Raw genomic sequence first — 20361 nt, 5'->3', positions numbered from 1 at the left:
GACTTCTGCACAACACAACTGATGGTCCTAACCCCATTTATAAGGCAAGAAATCCCACTTATTAAACCTGACAGGGCACACCTGTGAAGTGAAAACCATTTCCGGTGACAACCTCTTGAAGCTCATCAAGAGAATGCCAAGAGTGTGCTAAGCAGTCATCAAAGCAAAAGAACCTAGAATATAAGGCATATTTTCAGTTGTTTCACACTTTTTTGTTAAGTATATAATTCCACATGTGTTAATTCATAGTTTTGATGCCTTCAGTGAGAATGTACAATTTTCATAGTCACGAAAATACAGAACAATCTTTAAATGAGAAGATGTGTCCAAGCTTTTGGTCTGTACTGTATATTGTACTCACTCAGCCGCTTTTGAGGTAGGAACAGGACACTTGTCTCTTTAAAATGTCCAAGGCAGGTTTATTATGCTGCATAAACCGCACATTCAGAAGAACAAAAGAAAGCCTTGTCCGGCACAGTGTAACAAAAACAGAAAATAAACAATGCATACAATATGGCAGGTTTGCCCGCTCATGGTCAGTGTCCTTTTGGGCACCAACACTCTGGAGGTCTCCACACCTCCGGTCACAGGCACTGAATAAGACACTTGGTCTCCATTTTATACACACGCCCCGGGGTTGGAATATGTGAACAGCCAATCCCCCCCATCTCTTATGACTGCTCGAAAAAAATGGCCCTGATACGCCCTATTAACCCTCTCAGCACTATGTGTGCTGGAGCATGCTTTCCCGGTTTCACATCACTGAAGCTAACAACCTCAGGGACTCGGCGGCCCTCTTACAATATGTATATTAGAAATTAATATAGGAGATCATGACATTTAAATTAACAAATATTTTGATATTTAACCTTTAAATGAACTAATTCCAATTTTTATTTTATTTATTTTTTGGCTTTTTTAGGGGACAGGGACTAATGTGAATGATGATGCTCTCCTTACAGCACTTTGAAATATGCTGATGTTTTATAAGAAATTGAAAATAAATAAAATAAATTCTATACAATGTTTTACAAGCCCAAGCTAAACATTTGCACCAATAACTTGTTCATGCTGTATTTTATAACGAGCAAGTTAGTTTCCAGAGGGTATTGCCAAACTTTTTGCAAGTAAAATATTGGCAGGAGCTACATTTATTGATTAAACCTTGCTATCTCGGAGTCTGATCTCTATTGACAAAGCTCTCAAATAAGTTGCCAATGAAAACTTGTCCTCTTTCTGACCACATCGGGAGTCATCGCTGGTTGCAGTCTCAGAATCGGAAATTATGACAGGATAAAAGTGATCTAAATGGCTTTTACTATCTGAAACTTAAATTAATTTTCTACCCAAAGATCTAAAGATTGAAAATCAGGGTTTTGATTTCTCTCATTGAAATGAAAATGTTTTGGCGTCTAAGATTTTCAGCTCATAGGAGGTTCAAGTTGATGGTCCTGTCACTTCTCTTCCTTACTTTTTTAATGCATTTTGCTCTGGATATTTTTTCTTTTTCTACTACAGTTTCATGCTCTTGTCCACATCAAAACCACCCCAAAGCCAAGATACACTTGGCAAAAAAATCCCCAATTGTAAGAGCATTGCAAGATTTTAGTGGCAGTAATGGTTCCTCGGTGGATGGAAGTCAGACCATAAAAGTTTCAGAAGCAAGATCGAAAATTGTGAACAATTCATGGAAAACATATCAAGGATCAAAATTAGCATCTCTCTTCCAACATCCTCTCTATAATTCCCTAATGCCTGTAATCAAGGAAGAAGACAAGCTTTTCAGAGTTAATGCCGAGGAACGATTTACCCTGAAAGGCAGTGGAAGTGATGAATGGTGAGTAACATTTATTAAGTGAGTTGTTTTATGTGGAATGACCACTGTTAAACATCCTACCAGGGAATCCTAAGTTACAGTAAGAGGACATTTATTTAAAGCTAGTACATAGAGTGTCTATAGGCCCACAAATTGCGGGGCCTACTGATTTCAGTGTTACAGTTGCTGCCAGGTTTTCCACAGATTATTGGGAGCTTAAGAGGGAGTCCGTCACCCACAAAATGCATTTAAATAGACGTAGTGGTGTAGGGGACTGAGCCCCTTTAACAACAATATTAGCACTGTACATGTTACTGGTACTGTGCCTGAGAAAATAACTTTTAAATCATATGCAAATGAGGAGGCTCCAGTGCATCTCAGGCATGGCCAAGAGTTTGGTGCAGTTGCGCCTCCTACATTTGTGCTCGCTGCACTTTCGGGAGTATTAGTGCAGCAAGCGGTGTCCGAAGAAAGGAGACAGGGAGGAGAGTGCACGCGGCCATACACGCCGGCTGCACTCACTCACTGTCAATCAGGAGTGTAGAAGGACTTCAAAAAGCAAATGAGGAAGCATAAAAGCGCTCCAAACTCTTGGGGTGCACCGAAGCCTCCTTATTTGCATAGGAATTAAAAGTTATTTTCTCAGGCACAGTGCTAATATGGTTGTTGTAGAGGCTAAGTCTGATATAAAACTGTATAACCCATTTTGGACTTCCTTTACGTATTGTGTCATCTTGTGATCAGTTCATTATCAAGGAAAACTTCTAAAAAGAGATAAGTTTTTAACTCTTTTCCGACATGGGACATACTATACTGGCATATCCAATTTCATATGCCTGTGTATGTAGCAGGCTCAGGAGTTGAGTCCACATCATATTCGGTAGATGCCGGCTGTGGTGCACAACCGTCATCTGCCTGTCACAGCAGTGATCAGAGACAAACTCCAGCCACTGCTGTTAACCCAATATATGCCACTGTCAATCTCTGACAGCGGCACTTCAGGTATTCTGCCTGGGGGGCACACCATAACAAGTGTCCATCAGCCCCAACCCATTGCACAATTGCGGGGTACCGATGGGTTGCTGAAGTCCCCTATGGCTGTTATGTCATTGCTTGTGTGATGCCCAGCCACAGGCTAGGCTTCATAGGAGATCATGATTTTATCTATATACTGCATACTGTGGTATTGCAGTATATAGAATAAGCGATTAGACACTTCTAGGCTCAAGTAACCAAAGGGGGCTAAAAAATAAACAAAAAAAATGTTTAAAAAAAAATAAAAGAATAAAAGATATAAAAATTCAAAACTTCCTTCCCTTTAAAAATAAAAAATATTTAAAAAGAAACACACTGCTGCAGCCAATTACCGGGACCCTGCAGTGTTGATAAGATAGTACGCTCAGGACAGCTGAGTCAAGTGATTGGCTGCAGTTTTTGCCTCTTTTTGGTATGTCATGTTTTAAATTAAGCTACCTTGTTTTGTATAGATTCAGCTTTAATAAAACTTTAGAAAGTCACAAAATATATATTTGCCTCATGAAAAATTTACACGATTTTCAAAATCGTACCGCAGGTCAATTTTCGCGACGTAAAAAAAAGTACAGCAAGCAAGAGATTCCTGAGAATCCCAAACACTTTGCTGAAACTGTAAGACGTTTCATTTTTTTTTTGCACCGCGAAAATATGCAGTGTTGTCAAAAATTCACTAAAATCTCATTGTGGGAACTTTACTTGTTACTTAACTGCTAGTTCTTCAGAAGGGGTGTTGGGTTAATTTTTTTTAGTCCAACTTGTTACAAATTTGGCTACAAATATATAGAATTTTTCAAATTCTTCCCTGTAACCTATACAGACTAATCAATAGATGCCTATATTAGTCATATTTTATTTGGTATGTTGCATCTAGGTATCTGAGTTATTGATTCCTGCTTAGAAATACTGCTGTAATTACTCATTAATTTAATACTTTATCCAAATACGGTCAAGGTAGTTGTTAAGGGACCCACCATTAAGCAAAATAGGTAAAAAATAGATGTGTGTGAGCAGACACAGATGAATGACGTGTCCTCTAGTGTCTAACAAATTTTTGTGTGTCCCTTTTGGTCCTATGAAGATCGAAAACTCAAAAATCCATTTTTTTATGCAGATTTTTTTTATTGTGTGTATATTGCCTCTAATTTATGTAAGATCCACCATTTTATGACTGGGCATATAAAGAAATCAGTTCTGCCATTGTTTTAAACCCTTTGGGTGCCTTTTTGACTAACTGCATATTGTGTTTCTATGAGTTATCAGGTGTTTACGCTCAGCCTAGTCATCCAGCGACTACAGGGACCAAGGGAAAAAAGCTGTACAGTTGTGCTCAAAAGTTTACATACCCCGGCAGAATTTTTCCTTTCTTGGCCTTGTTTCAGAGAATGTGAATGATAACAAATTTTTCTCCACTCATGGTTATTCGTTGGGTGAAGCCATTTATTGTCAAACTACTATGTTTTCTCTTTTTAAATCTTAATGACAACCAAAAACATCCAAATGACCCTGATCAAAAGTTCACATACCCCAGTTCTTAATACCGTGTATTGCCCCCTCTAACATCAATGACAGCTTGAAGTCTTTTGTGGTAGTTGTGCATGAGGTTCTTTAATTTCTCAGATGGTAAAGTTGCCCATTCTTCTTGGCAAAAAGCCTCCAGGTCCTGTAAATCCCTGGTCTGTTTTAGCATCAACTGCGCACTTGAGATCTCCCCAGAGTGACTCAATGATATTGAGGTCAGGAGACTGAGATGGTCATTTCAGAACCTTCACTTTGTTCTGCTGTAGCTAATGACAGGTCGACTTGGCCTTGTGTTTTGGATCGTTGTCATGTTGGAACGTCCAAGTATGTGCCATGAGCAGCTTCCGAGCTGATGAGTGCAAATTTGCCTCCAGTATTTGCTGATAACGTGCTGCATTCAATTTTCCTTCAACTTTTACCAAGTTTCCTGTGCCTTTGTAGCTCACACAACCCCAAAAGATCAGTGATCCACCTCCATACTTTACTGTAGGAATGGTGTTCCTTTCATCATAGGCCTTGTTGACCTCTCTCCAAATGTAATGTTTATGGTTGTGGCCAAAAAGTTAAATTTTGGTCTCATCACTCCAAATTACCTTGTTCCAGAAGTTTTGAGGCTTGTCTTTGTGCTGTTTGGAGTATTGTAGGCGAGATACTTTATGGTATTTGCGCAGTAATGGCTTTCTTCTGGCAACTCGACCATGCAGCCCATTTTTCTTCAAGTGCCTCTTTATTGTGAATCTTGAAACAGCCACACCGCTAGTTTTCAGAGAGTCCTGAATCTCAGCTGATGTTATTTGTGGGTTTTTCTTTGCATCCAGAACAATTTTCCTGGCAGTTGTGGCCGAAATATCTGTTGGTTTACCTGACCGTGGTTTGGTTTTTACAGAGCTCCTGATTTTCCATTTGTTAATCACAGTTTGAACGCTGCTGACTGCCATTATCAATTCCTTGGATATTTTTTTGTATCTCTTTCCTGTGTTATACAGTTCAACTACCTTTTCCTGTAGATCCGTTGACAATTCTTTTGCTTTCCCCATGACTCACAATCCAGAAACGTCAGTGGCTGGATGAAAGATGCAAGAGTCTGTCTGGATCCCAGAAACTCACTCAGCTTTTATGCACACACACTGATCACAAGCAAACAGGTCACATGTGAGGATGTTACCTTTAGCAGCCATTCAAACCCATTTGTGTCAAATTCTGTGCATGTTATCAGGCCAAAATCACCAGGGTATGTGAACTTTTGATCAGGGTCATTTGGATGTATTTGGTTGTCATTAGGATTTAAAAAGAGAAAACACAGTAAGTTTGACAATAAATGGCTTTACCCAACCAATAACCATGAGTGGAGAAAAAGCTTTTTTGTTATCATTCATATTCTCTGAAATAAGGCCAAGAAAGGAAAAATTCTGCCGGGGTATGTAAACTTTTGAGCACAACTGTATATATATTTTTCTGCCTCTCTGTATAGGAAAGCCCAGTCTGCTGTGTGCTCCTATATAGTAAAAAAAATGGTATGGAGACGCATGCCTGTCTGAATGAGGCAAAAATAAATAATGTTGGTGTATGGGAGCTTATAGTATCAATAAAATTTCAGCTTCTCCCAGCGTAAATTACATACATTTTAGCCAAGTGTCTACTTTTCACTTAGCCTGAAAGGTATAAAAACAACTGCAAAATGTAACTATACAAGATATATATATACTGAGATAAATAGAACAGTAATAGAAATGTTTGCAAAAATTCTGCAATGTGTGTATTCACACTTTGGTGTTCAACAGCTGTTGATCTGCTCTGGTGCAGTTTTTGGACTGAGATGTGTCTATTATCCTCTAGAGAGCAGCATTCTCTGGTTATAAATCCCTGCTAGTGTTGAGCATTCCGATACTGAAATATCGGGTATCGGCCGATATTCGCGGTATCAGAATTCCGATAATTAATTCCGATACTTTTAGAATATCGAATACCGGAATCGGAAGTTCCCATAATGCCTGCGCTCTGCAGTGTCTCTCAAGGATGATAAGCTGGATGGCAGCGCTCAGCTGCGATCCAGCCTGTCATCAGAATGCCATCCCAGCGTGGGAGAATTATCCTGATTGTTTAAAAGCCGGCGGGCGGTAAAAAGCCGCCGGCTTTTAAACAATCACACAGCCCCATACTGCTTCCCCGCAGCCTCCCACCCCGATCCTCCGCTCCCCACATCCTGATCGTAAGTTAGGACCGGGCGGGGAGCACAGCACCAAGGAGTGGGGAGCGAAGGACCCGGGCAGGGAAGCCGGCAGTGAAAAGACTTCACCGCCGGCTTTCCCGTTCTGTGCTGCGCTTTCCCGCCGGTTATTTCAAATGAACCGCTGAGGTATTCGCTGATGCAGATCAGCTGTTCATTTGAAGTAGCCGCGGTGCCCTCAGAGGGTTCATGTGAGTTCATGCTTGACTGCATTGCATGAACTCACATGAACTTTCCCAGGGCCACACAGGTCAGCCTCACCTCCCAGACCATCAGACCCGTCATGATTAGTGTGTGCGCGGTGTCTGTGCGATGTCTGCGGGAGTGTGCGGGTGTATGCGCGGTGTCTGTGGATGTTTGCGGGTGTCTGTGCGATGTCTGCGGGTGTCTGCGGGTGTGTGCGGTGTCTGTGCGATGTCTGCGGGTGTGCGCGGTGTCTGTGCGATGTCTGCGGGTGTGTGCGTGCAGGCAGACATAGGCCGATGTGACACAACTACTCCCATCGGCCTATGTCTGTCCCCCGTCCACTCGTGCCAGCAGATCAGCTTGATGGGAGCAGTAGTTCCCATCAGCCTGATCCTGCTATTTAAACTGCCTCATATGTTATTTTGCCCCTATACACATCTTTTATTCTTTTAGGCCCCCATATATATTTGTTTTTGGTCCCCAATAAATTTTAAATACATTTCATTGGTGGCCAGTGTTTACCTAAAATAAATTAGTTTATACATTACCTGTCCCCGCCGATCGCCACCTAAAATAAAGTAAAAAATTAAAAAATACACCTATACTCACCTAGACACCTAATTCCCTGAAGCCATCGATCTCCTGTAATAAAATGTAAAATAATAAACCACAACCTTATCCTTACCCCTCCATAGTAGTCCATGAGTGTCCCACGATGATCTCCAGTTTAGAGCAGCCACATAGAATGTGACCGCTCTGAGCCGCTGCCGCCACTAGACTGACGGGGCCGTAAAGCAGCCCCGTCATTGCATAAGCGGGTTCGCCGGAGTTCAGGGAGCGCTGCGCCGGTTAGCTCCTTTACGGCCCCACTGACCGTGAGAAATTCCCACGGTACAGCAGTGCCATAAAGGAGGTCTCCGGAGCTGCGCTGACTGAATGCACTCTGGTGACCTCAGTCAGGGGCTCCCGCTGCCGGGAGCGGGCGTGCTCCCGGCAGTGTGAGCTTACAGCAGCCATGCACAGCTGTCACCATCTCCAGATGTGACAGCTGTGCATGGGAGATCAGCACAGGAACGTGGACAGGTAACTATTTTTTTTTAGCAAACTAAGAATTAAATAAAATGGTGTGTTTTATTTCAAATAAATTATTTTTTTCTGGGTGTAGTGTGTGTTTTTTCTTTTTAACACTTTGTAGGTTAGTAATGGTGGTGTCTTATAGACGCCCATCATTACTAACCTGGGCTTCATGGCAGCTGGCGCTGACATGAACCCCACCACTATTACCCCCTGCCACCGCACCAGGGCAGCGTGGAAGAGCGAGACTAAGTGCCAGAATTGGCGCATCCTATGGATGCGCCATTTCTGGGGCGGCTGACGGCTGGTGATTCTAGCCTGGGAGGGGGCCAATATTCATGGCACCCTTCCTGGGCTATTAATATCAGCCCCCAGCTGTCTGCCTAGCCTTTGCTAGCTATTAAAATAGGGGGGATCCCATGTCATTTTTTTTGGGGGGGTCTCCCATTTTAATAGCTAGTAAAGGCTAGGTATTCAGCTGGGGGCTGATATTAGTAGCCTGGGAAGCTCCGTGGCTATTACCCCCTTCCCAGGCTTCAAACATCTGCCCAAGCCGTCTGCTTAACCTCCGCTAGAGACTAAAATTATGGGCGATCCCACGCCAATTTTTTTTTTTAATAAATCCTTTATTTTAACACTAAATGACACTTGAGGGGTTAATAAAGATGCAGTCACTAAATTATTATTTATTTTTTAATTAATTTTTCCCAAAAATTTTGACGTGGGCTTTGCCATATTTTTGTATGCCAGCCAGGTACAGCATCCAGGAACGGGCTGCCCCCAACTCCCAGCTGCCTATTTGTACCTGGCCGGACACAACAATATAGGGAAGCCCTTTTTTATTATAATTTCATGAAATAAGTAAAAAAAAAAAAATACATGGGGTTTCGCCCTATTTTTGTGTCCAGCCAGGTACAACTAAGCAGCTGGGGGCTGGAATCCACAGCGCAGGGTGTCCCCAGCTTTGTGTCCAGCCAGGTACAACTAGGCAGCTGGGGGCTGGAATCTGCAGCGCAGGGAGGCCCAAGCTTTCTGGGCCCCACCCGCTGCAAATTGCAGTCCGCAGCCACCCCGGAAAATGGCGCGTTCATAGAAGCACCATCTTCTGGTGCTGTACCCAACTCATCCAGGGCCCTGGTGCGGTGGCTCACTGGGTAATAAAGGGGTTAGGGCCAGCTTGGTATTATCAGCTGGCCCTAAGCCCGAAATTCATGGGGTCATTCCAATATCAGACATGACCGCCATGAAATTCTAGTAAAGTATTTAAAAAAAAACACAACACCCAGAATAAAGTCCTTTAATTGAAATAAACACACAATTCTTTATTGTTCTAAATTAAACCATACTTACCATCACGCCCATTCCAGCTGAAGCCAACGATCTCCAGCAATATTAGTAGCCTGGGGAGCTCCGTGGGTATTACCCCCTTCCCAGGCTTCAAACATCTGCCCCAGCCGTCTGCTTAACCTCCGCTAGAGACTAAAATTACGGGGAACCCCACGCCAATTTTTTTTTTAATAAATCCTTTATTTTAGCACTAAATGACAAGTACAGTAATCAACACTATCACTGTACTTCTTATATATGTGACTGACATGTTTCTAACTATCTAATCTATGCGTGATGCTCTATTCTTTCTGTTATAAATTGTCGGGTACAGATGCTGAATTGCCGGCCGGCTTTTTTAAAGAGACGGTGCATGAAAACACTAATATTTTTTTAAATAAATCTTTTACACTAAATGACAAGTACAGTAAGCAACACTGTCACTGTACTTCTTATATATGTGACTTACATGTTTCTATCTATCTAATCTATGTGTGATTCTCTATTCTTTCTATTCTAAATTGTCGGGTACAGATGCTGAATTGCCGGCCGGCTTTTTTAAAGAGACGGTGCATGAAAACACTAATATTTTTTTAAATAAATCTTTTACACTAAATGACAAGTACAGTAAGCAACACTGTCACTGTACTTCTTATATATGTGACTGACATGTTTCTATCTATCCAATCTATGTGTGAAGCTCTATTCTTTCTGTTCTAAATTGTCGGGTACCGGTGTATGCCGCTGCTGAATTGCCGGCTTTTCATGTTTCACTGTGAGCAGTGTTCCCATCGATTTGGGCAACCACCTCCCCCAATACATTCTACATTATTGTTAGTTGTTTTCCTTCATGTAGAATTAACCTACAAGGAAAGAAAGGGTTTATTTTCATTCCGATATTTGTGTCCCATTGACTTGCATTGGTTTCCGGTATCGGAATCGGCGATATCCGATACTTTTTGGGTATCGGCCCGATCCAATCCGATCCGACATTTCCTGATATCGGAAGGTATCGCTCAACACTAATCCCTGCCCCAAATCAAGGATTTCACACTAATGCCTCTGTGTATGCATAGCTCAGCACAATGCACACCAGAACAGATTGTACAGGGTGGGCCATTTATATGGATACACCTAAATAAAATGGGAATGGTTGGTGATATCAACTTCCTGTTTGTGGCACATTAGTATATGGGAGGGGGAAAACTTTTCCAGATGGGTGGTGACCATGACGGCCATTTTGAAGTCAGCCATTTTGGATCCAACTTTATTTTTTTCAATGGGAAGAGGGTCATGTGACACATCAAACTTATTGAGAATTTCATAAGAAAAACAATGGTGTGCTTGGTTTTAGTTTTAATGTAACTTTATTCTTTCATGAGTTATTTACAAGTTTATGACCACTTATAAAATGTGTTCAAAGTGCTGCCCATTGTGTTGGATTGTCAATGCAACCCTCTTTTCCCACTCTTGACACACTGATAGCAACACCACAGAAGAAATGCTAGCACAGGCTTCCAGTATCCATTGTTTCAGATGCTGCACATCTCGTATCTTCACAGCATAGACAATTGCCTTCAGATGACCCCAAAGATAAAAGTCTAAGGGGGTCAGATCGGTAGACCTTGGTGGCCATGAAATTGCTACATGATGATGTGCTGCCCTCTTTATGCACTGAAGATGGCACGTGAGTTTTTCCAACAAAATAGTGCACCACCACATTATGGGTGTCAGGTCCGACAGGTTGCATTTTTGTATTTTAGACCCCATGTGAGACCATATTCTGGTGCGGTTGGCCCTGGGTTCCTCCTAATGCAGGACAATGCCAGACCTCATGTGGCTGGAGTGTGTCAGCAGTTCCTGCAAGATGAAGGCATTGAAGCTATGGACTGGCCCGCCCGTTCCTCAGACCTGAATCCGATTGAGCAAATCTGGGACATCATGTCTCGCTCCATCCTGTTACGGGTCCGGGTGGTGGAACCTCTGTGCCGTGGTGCAAGGAGGAACCAGAGGGGCGTAACTAAGTATCAACCCAAACCGACCCTGGTCGGACGGCGGCTAACGACTCCGTGACCAGGGAGGATCCGGGCAGAGGGACCAGGTGCTACTCTGGGGATGACCTTGTAAGAGAGCAGGTGGCTCCCACGGGTCAGATGGCTGGGACTGACTGGTATGACGGATGGACACAGCAAGCAGGCAGAAGTCTCTGGTTAACTGACAGGTGGTCACGGTACGTGACAGCAGAGCAAGTAGTAGTCTCTAGGTTTACCAGGCAGGTGGTCACAGCAAGTGACGACAGAGCCTCCAGGTAGGCTAGCAAGAAACAGGCGGGTGCTCCCAGGTGAGCGGGCTGACAGACAAGGCAGGTAACAGGCAGGTAACAGGTGGGCGCTCCCAGGTGAGCGGGCTGACGGACACAGCAGGTAACAGGCGGGTGCTCCCAGGTGAGCGGACTGACAGACACAGCAGGTAACAGGCGGGTGCTCCCAGGTGAGCGGGCTGACAGACAAGGCAGGTAACAGGCAGGTAACAGGTGAGCGCTCCAGGTGAGCAGGCTGGCAGGCTCGGCAGGTAACGGGCAGAAAACAGGCTGGCAGGCAGGACGAGGAGTCAGTCTAGCAGCAGGCCTGAGGGCTGAAGCAGAGATAAGTAACTGTGCAACAACTTTTGCTCGGGCACCTCCATTTTGGAGGAGGTGCCTTAAATATGGGAGGTCTTCCAGCTATTGGCCGGGGACTCCTTAGGACGTCGCGCGCGGCCCCTTTAAGAGAGAGGGAGTGCGCGTACGCCCTAAGCACAGTGCCCGGGAGAGAACGCGCGCCGGCCGCTGCAGGACGAGGAGCGCAGGAGGACGCCGCGCGGGGAGCGGGGAGGTGAGAGGGACGGCGTCTCTGGTTGGCAGGAGGCAGAGACGCCGATGCTACACATCCACCACTGTCACGTTGCACCACAGACTGTTCAGGAGTTGGCAGATGCTTTAGTCCAGGTATGGGAGGAGATCCCACAGGAGACCACCCGCAACCTCATCAGGAGAATGCCCAGGCGTTGTAGGGAGGTCGTACAGGCACGTTGAGGCCACACACAATACTGAGCCTCATTTTTACTTGTTTTAAGGACATTACATCAAAGTTGGATCAGCCTGTAGTGTGTTTTTCCACTTTCATTTTGGGGGTGACTCCAAATCCAGGCCTCCATTGATTAATAAATTTGATTTCCATTGATGATTTTTGTGTGATTTTGTTGTCAGCACATTCAACTTTGTACAGAACAAAGTATTCAATGAGAATATTTCATTCATTCCGGTCTAGGATGTGTTATTTGAGTGTTCCCTTTATTTTTTTGAGCAGTGTGTATATATATATATATATATATATATATATATATATATATATATATATATACATACATATATACATATATACATATATATATATATTCATCTTTTAATTTTTACATTTTAATAATTACTAAAAGGAAAATGGGCCAATGCAAAAGTTTGGGCACCCTGCATGGTTAGTGCCTAGTATCACCCCATTTTGAAAGTATCATAGCTTATAAACACTTTTTGTAGCCAGTAAAGAGTCTTTGAATTCTTGTTTTAGGGATTTTCATCCATTCTTCCTTGGAAAATTTTTCTGGTTCTGTGAGATTCCTGGGACTTCTTGCATGCACTGTTATTTTGAGGTCTAGCCACAGATTTTCAATGATGTTCAGATCAGGGGACTGTGAGGGCCATTGTTAAACCTTCAGCTTGCACCTTTTCAGGTAGTCTTTTATGGATTTTGATATGTGTTTAGGATCATTATCCATGTGTAGAAGCCATCGTCTCAACTTCAGCTTTTTTTTACAGATGGTGTTATGTTTGCATCAAGAATTTGTTGAAATTTCATTGAGTCCATTCTTCCCTCTACCCATGAAATGTTCCTCGTGCCATTGGCTGCAACATAACCCCAAAGCATGATTAATCCACCTCCATGCTTAATAGTTGGCGAGATGTTCTTTTCCTGCAATTCTGTGCTCTTTTTTTCTCCACACATACATCTGATCGTTGCGGCCAAAGAGTTCTATTTTAACCTCATCGGTCCACAGGACTTGTTTCTAAAATGCATCGGGCTTCTTTAGATGTTCTTTTGAATTCTTCTGACGCTGAATTTTATGGTGAGGACAGAGATGTTTTGTTCTGATGATTCTTCCATGAAGGTCATATTTTTGCAGGTGTCTCTGAACAGTAGATCATGATTAAGACCTATTAAGTCGAAACACGTCGATCAGACTGATAATACCCATTTCTGGGATTATTAACTAGTGGTTGTACTCATCTATTTTGGAACATATTTTTTGTACCTGTATTTAATAAAGGAAGTTTTTAATTCATCTTTCGCTGGAGATATTTCCTTTTCGTACAACTCCACAGTCTCCTGAAGATCTTTTGCGTCAAGCGGGGGTCCTGATTTACCTCTATAGCAATCCTATGATCAGCTCTCACTTAAATGTTGCTTTGTCTTCCAGACCTTATCTTGACCTCCACTGTTCCTGTTAAAGGGGTTGTCCAGTACTTTATATTAACCCCCCAATGTATCCCCCCGGGGCCCCTAAGGATTTTTGTAATTAGCTTACGTTGCAGATACTGCCTGTGAGTGGCGCTATCACTCGCCGCTCATAGGCATCACGTGACCCCCGGCTGCAGCCGGCGCTGACATCCGCTGACATCACAGCAAGTGCTGGCAGCAGCCGGGGGTCTCTGTCTTCTGCGTTCCACCGTGGATGCCAGCTGTGGGCGGGGTTACCCTCCCGCGTCACACCCGGCATCCACCGCACGCTCTGCCTCTCCCCATTCATTGGGAAAGCGCCCGGTGGATCCTTTCCCAATGAAAGCAAAGTAATAACGGGGTCTCACCTAGACGACAATTCAACTCCTGCTTCAGGCTCAGGGAGCTCACATTCACTGGTGGTTCAGACACGGCTGTGCTAGTACCAGTTCGGTTGCACAAAATGGCTATTGTCCATTGCAAACAATGATATTTGCAGTTTGGTGCACACGACCTGTGCAGTCTCCTCTCAAGATAATTCTAACTCATCTCTCTGCAGTAGACATGAGTGAATCTTTCACGGTTCAGATCGGCGAACTTCCCTATGTTCGCCGAACAGTTCGTCGAACATATACGAACCCCATTGAATTTAATGGGAGGCAAAACCAAATGCATAGACAACACCTTCAGGGGGGCCCAAAAGCTGCCAAAACAGCTCAAATTAGTGACAGACACCATGAAAAGTGGCATCAATTGACCCAGAGTACAAATAGTATAATTGCATAGCATGGATACATGGAACAAGGCTTGGATCAGCATTTCTAGCTTAAACATTGATCTGAAACAGGTGGATGAGTGACAGGTGTAGGCCTGGTGCTCTGAGAGCACCAAATTCAGGCAACACACATGGAGACCCAACTTGGAGTCCAAACATTTCCAAAAAATAGGGGCAGACACCTGGAAAAGTGGCATCAATTGACCCACAGTAGAAATTTTATAATGGCACAGCAGCAGTCAGCCATGGACCATGCATAAGACAGGGTCTGGGTCAGCATTTACAGCTTTGAACTTAAGTTCAAATTAAGAAGTGGATGAGGGACCAATGTATGCCTGCTGTTCTGGCAGCCCTGATACTTCATGCAACAGCTCAAACTGCTTTTCTGCTCAGCCACACTCAGGAGGCACAAATATCAGCTTCGTAGACTACTATTGTTAGAAAAATGTAAGGATAGTAACACAGGTAGTTGACTGAAAGTAAGTGCACGCCTGCCAGTCTGGGAGTCCTACTGCTACAGGCAACACACATTAAGGAGACCCAACTTGGAGTCCAAACATTTCCAAAAATTAGGGGCATACACCACTAAAGTGGCATCAATTTCCCCAAAGTAGAAATAGTATAATGGGGCTCTGACACCCCTTTCACTACAGCCAACCTACCAGATGGAGATCCAACTTGCAGTATCCACATTTCAAAAAATTGTTAGTTACATCAGCAGCAGTAGTAACAGCAGGCACAGAAGCCACGACAAAGGTGTCACAGACTGCAATAACTCAAGATCAATGCAGCACATTAAAACTACACCATCCCCTAGTCTGCCCAGACTGCGACTGGGGTGCAAAAATCTTTGGAGATCCATGATTTGTTCATCTTGATGAAAGATAGGTGGTCTACACTTTCAGAAAATGCTGGCTGCTGGGCATGACAAAACCTCCAAGGCGTAACAGGCAAGCTCAAGTCACTCTTCCATTTTTGAAAACCAAAATGCAAAAAGGTCTAAACCCCCCCCCCCGATGGCATTGATATTAATCTTGAGATAGTCCTGCACCATCCTCTCCAGTCGTTCACTATGTGTCAGACTTGTACTCTATTCTGTTGGTGCATGGGCTGGTCCTTAAAATGTGTGTAATGACTCACAGAAATTGCTTCTGCCACTTACACTGCTGCTAATGTTTTTGGTTGACGACTCGACATCCTGGAGTTGGAAGTCCAGATCTGCGATACACACTGTGTGCCTCACTGCTGTCTTGGGGAAAACCACTGTTAAGATTGTCTACAAGCATGTTTCGATACTCCAGCATGCGCACGTCCCTTTCCAGGGGAAAAGCATGTGGAAAAATGTACTCTTGTACAATGGATCTAACAGAGTGGCAACCCAGAAGTCAACACTATTTCTAATCCTAACAATACAGGAATTATGTTGCAGATAGTGCAGCAAGAGGGCTCTCATGTGTCGGGCGCTTCCATGAAGTCCAAGTCCATGGTGTGTTGGTGGCGGGGTAACACTCAAGCTTGCTTCCTATGTCCTCTCCCGCCAACCACGAACAACAGAGAGGGGATCATTATCCTCTTCATCTCCTGACTGTTGTGCACCCATCACCTCTTCCTCCTCATCCTCCTCCATTTGTTCCTAGGCTCCTGCACCTTTCCTAACAGTTTGTCTGGTACCCATGAGCCTCCCTCGATCGCTGTAATCCACCCTCCCATGACACCCGCCTGTGCAATGACAGTCCAGAACTTAGAGATATTGTTATCCTTTCCGCATCCTCCTCTGCTTCCTCCTCTTCCTCAGGGACAACCACCTCCTCCCCCAGGCTATTCAAAGTCTGCTCCAGCATGTAGATGATAGGAATAGTGATACTGATGATGGCATCGTCAGCGCTAACCATCTTAGTAGCCATTTTGAAACTGTACATAAGGGTGCAGAGGTCCTTCATCTGTGCCACTCCGCAACTGTGATTTGAACCATGTCCGTACTGCGTTGGCCCAGGCTATGCAAAATGACATATGGCACCAGGGCTCATTGTGGAGCTGACCCTTCCCTGCCTGCCCCCACAACCTTCAGAGTCACCCAGTGCCCAGTCAGCAAGATCTAATGCCCCTGGCCATGCTTGCTTGTCCAGGTGTCAGTGATGAAATGCACCTTGGCAGATATAGATTTAGTCAAGGAACGGGTGATGTTGTCTGCGACATGCTGGTGTAGAGCAGGCACAGCTTTCTTAGAGAAGTAATGGCGACTGAGAAACTGGTACTGGGGGACTGCGATGGCCATAAGCTTTTGGAAACCATCTGTATCCACCAGGCAGAAAGGCAGCATTTCCGTGGCCAAGAAATGGTGAAGTTCAAGCTCTTAGCTTCGGCATGTGTAGCAGGAAACAATCTTTTACGTGATCACAACAGCGGGACCAAGGGCTGGCTGCTATGCTGAGAAAGGGTGAAGTAGGGTGAACACAACAAACTGCTGAACTGTGAGTGAGGTGCAGGTGAAGATGTTATGGTGGATTGAGAAAGATGTGGTGTGCTCGGTGTCTGATATCGGTCAAAAACAGCAGGCATGTCCACTTGTGCAGCTGCCAAAGAAAGGGAGTCAAGTAGCCCATTCAGTAAAAGAAGTTGTCAATTATCTTTGGATAGGACAAGCCTGTGTTTGTTCAGTACAGATTTCAGTAACATTACCACCTACACCTCGAACATCAAGTCTATTCCCCCTTCCACCACGACCTCGCTTTTTCCCACTCATGTTGGATGTACCTGACGCGCCCCCTGGGCCAGTGTTGTTGGGGATACCCGGAGCCGGATCAGATGGGGGTTGTAGTCTCCGAGTGGCTGTGACCCGGTCCGTGCCCAGGGTGTCAAGCTCAGTGTGTGGCAGTCCTTATGATGTTACTAGATGTTCTTTTGTGTCGACTACGCCACCCGTTGATTTGCGGTCAATACGGCCGCCGCTGCAGCAGAGTCCACTGAGGCTGATGATGTGAGTGCAGCTTAGGTAGTATAACCCCCAACGGGAGGGGTATAGCCTCAGGGGGTCAGCCGTGGAGGATGGTGGTTGTGAAGGTGCAGCAAGGAGACTCAGAGGCATAAAATGCAGTTCCAGGGTTTTACTTACTGGTGTTGCTCGGGTCACTGTGTACAGCCAACGTCTCCCGCTGCACTCGGGCCATCCTCCGTGCGAGGCCCTCCAGCGCGGTCTGTGCACACTCCCGGTCTCGGGGGAGCTGTGCCAGGATCTCCAGCAGGCCTTCTGGAGTGGCGACCTGCAACAGGCTCCTGACCACTGGGTCGGTGCTGCCTGACTCTCCCTCCATCTCCGGGTAGGCTCTCTCTGGACTCTCTTCCAGACGTCTCGTCTCCGGGTGCGCTCTCTCCAGACTGCTCCAGGCGACACCCATCTTTGTTCTCTTCTTCTGTCTCCGCCCACATCGAGGGTGGTCCCGGGGCAACTTAGTGATTGTCAGTTCCAGGGGCAGTTCTCTTACGCTGATGGACACTTCCAGCATCACAGTCTCTGTTGGTGGGGGCGGTTTCCACTTTTGGCGCCATTTTCGGTCCTGGCCCACGATGGGAGGTGGCCTCTTGCCATCCTTTGGCACGCCCATAATGGCGTCCGCTCTGCCAAGGCGGGAAACCTTCTCAGATGGCGGGAACCGCTTCCCAGTGGCGGGAAACTCTGTGGATGGCGGGAAAAGACTGCAGATGACGGGCAAATGGCGGGAACTGATCCGAGATGGCGTCCGGTGGCGGGGACCCTCTGGAATTGGCGGGAGACTTCTTTTTGAGGTAAATGCGATCTTTTCTTCAGGCACGCAGTACCCGGTTGTTGCGGGCACGTGATCCTGCCGACTACGCCAAAGTTGACGCGCCCCCTGGGCCAGTGTTGTTGGGGATACCCGGAGCCGGATCAGATGGGGGTTGTAGTCTCCGAGTGGCTGTGACCCGGTCCGTGCCCAGGGTGTCAAGCTCAGTGTGTGGCAGTCCTTATGATGTTACTAGATGTTCTTTTGTGTCGACTACGCCACCCGTTGATTTGCGGTCAATACGGCCGCCGCTGCAGCAGAGTCCACTGAGGCTGATGATGTGAGTGCAGCTTAGGTAGTATAACCCCCAACGGGAGGGGTATAGCCTCAGGGGGTCAGCCGTGGAGGATGGTGGTTGTGAAGGTGCAGCAAGGAGACTCAGAGGCATAAAATGCAGTTCCAGGGTTTTACTTACTGGTGTTGCTCGGGTCACTGTGTACAGCAGTGACCACCCATGCCGTGCTGCGTCCACCAGGTCCTGGACTCGGTCAACTCCCAGGCAACTCCGGAGTGTGGTCCTGAGCTCCTTTCTGTCTCTCCCTTCTTCTGGCCGTTCCCACCAGGGATCCACCTAAGTCCGGCTCCCTCGGGCCTCTTGTTGGTCAAGCCTCCTCTGGGCTCCCTGACCCTATTCTTGGTCTGCCTTCCGGGTGGATTTAGTGGGTGATCGTGACAGATCCTGCCCACGACCTCCAGTTCCTGGCTAAGGTGTGCTGTAGCCTCTGCCAGCTTGGGATCCGGTACCCTGTTGCCGACCCTTCACCCTATTAGCTCTCTTATGGGCTCTTGGGGTCCCCTCTGCGCCTCTGGGTCTCTCTCTCTTCTCCTCTGCTCTGCTTCTCAGGTTACACTCTGACAGACTGACGTCTCACAGACTGACAACTGACTGACTGACCCTGATCTAAGATGGTGCCCACCTTATATACTCCCTCTATGTGTGAGCTCAGGTGACCAGCACCCAATGAGCTCCTAGCTTTACCCAGGCTGCTCCCCCTATCTGCCCCTACACTACTGGGATGTTCCACCCCCCTCCCACTCCAGCCAGGAACAGACACTGTCGTACCTGCACATTTCTCTAGTGGGAGTACCATCGGTCTGTTCCCCGGAAATGGGATGTGTGTAGTGCATGCAGCCTACTAGCTCAGTTCCACACTCCATCCTTACCCGGGAGTGGAATATCACACCTCTGGGTTGAGGTGCAATACCCCTGTAGCAGCCGAATCCTCAGGGTGCTACATACCCTTCCCCTTTTTTAACCAGCTGTTTCACAAACCTAGGCCCAGATGTGTCAGTCATCTGTCACTAAATTAACAATGAGTATTTATTTGCTGACATAGTGTGGCTGAACCACAGAATTATCACAAAAGATTTATATGCTGAAATATGGACTGGTGTCTGTGTGGCGCCCCGGAGGGTTCAGTCGCCACAGAAGTACTGCATCTCACCCAAAGGTGTGGTATCTCACCCTCAGGTAAGGAAGGAGTACAGCTCAGGACCCTAACACCTGCATCCAACACATACCCGCAGCGGGGGCAGGGCGAGATTTCTCCTACGGGAGAGCACAGTTCCAGGTTCCCTAGCTGGCGGGAGGGGACTATGTAGTGGGTGTGGGTGGAAAAAGAAGCTTAGGGGAGCACATGACAGGGAGAGTATAAATAGGAAACCATCTTAGATCAGTGTGTTCAGTCAGAGGAGGAGAAGTGACAGGAGCAGAGGCTCTGTATGAGCTCTGCTCCAGAGGCGGGCCTAGCCAGTGAAGCCCAAGTCTGAGAGAAGAGAGGAGAGGGAGCAGGAAGGCTCCAGGAAGAAGGGATCCCAGGGGTACGGGCAGTGCTGGAGGCCACCCGTACACCCGAATCTGCCGGGAGGTGGAGGGGTCAGGAGAGAAGAAGGGAACCGGGTCCCTCAACTAGTGAAAGATTGCAAGTCTTAGCTAGAAACCGGAGGCTGCAGTACTTTAAGTCCTGTAGCCACAAGTCCACGCCAGTCTCACCGAGAAGGTAGCCACATAGGACCCAGGGGATGGAACATACGTCGCCCGCCAAGGCCCGCGGGTACTGGATTGGAGTCACTAG

General features: G+C 46.0%; 1 protein-coding gene across 4 annotated transcripts in view; it reads left to right on the top strand.

The window, feature by feature from the left end:
• Positions 1-1197: 1197 nt before the first annotated feature.
• Positions 1198-20361, top strand: part of LOC141157234 (extracellular serine/threonine protein kinase FAM20C-like) — a 96573-nt gene continuing 77409 nt past the window's right edge. For 3 of the 4 annotated variants that reach the window (XM_073644246.1, XM_073644245.1, XM_073644244.1), the window contains exon 1: positions 1199-1837. In XM_073644246.1, the coding sequence (XP_073500347.1) occupies positions 1395-1837 (443 nt within the window). In that variant the 5' untranslated portion in view covers positions 1199-1394. Of the gene's footprint in view, positions 1838-20361 lie in introns of all 4 variants that reach the window. The other variant, XM_073644247.1, reaches the window with a different exon arrangement.

This window comes from Phyllobates terribilis, unplaced genomic scaffold, assembly GCF_046119375.1.
Source record: "Phyllobates terribilis strain yellow unplaced genomic scaffold, ASM4611937v1 Scaffold_8__6_contigs__length_399053987, whole genome shotgun sequence".
Lineage (NCBI taxonomy): Eukaryota > Metazoa > Chordata > Amphibia > Anura > Dendrobatidae > Phyllobates > Phyllobates terribilis.
This window is presented reverse-complemented; position numbering and strand designations above follow the sequence as displayed.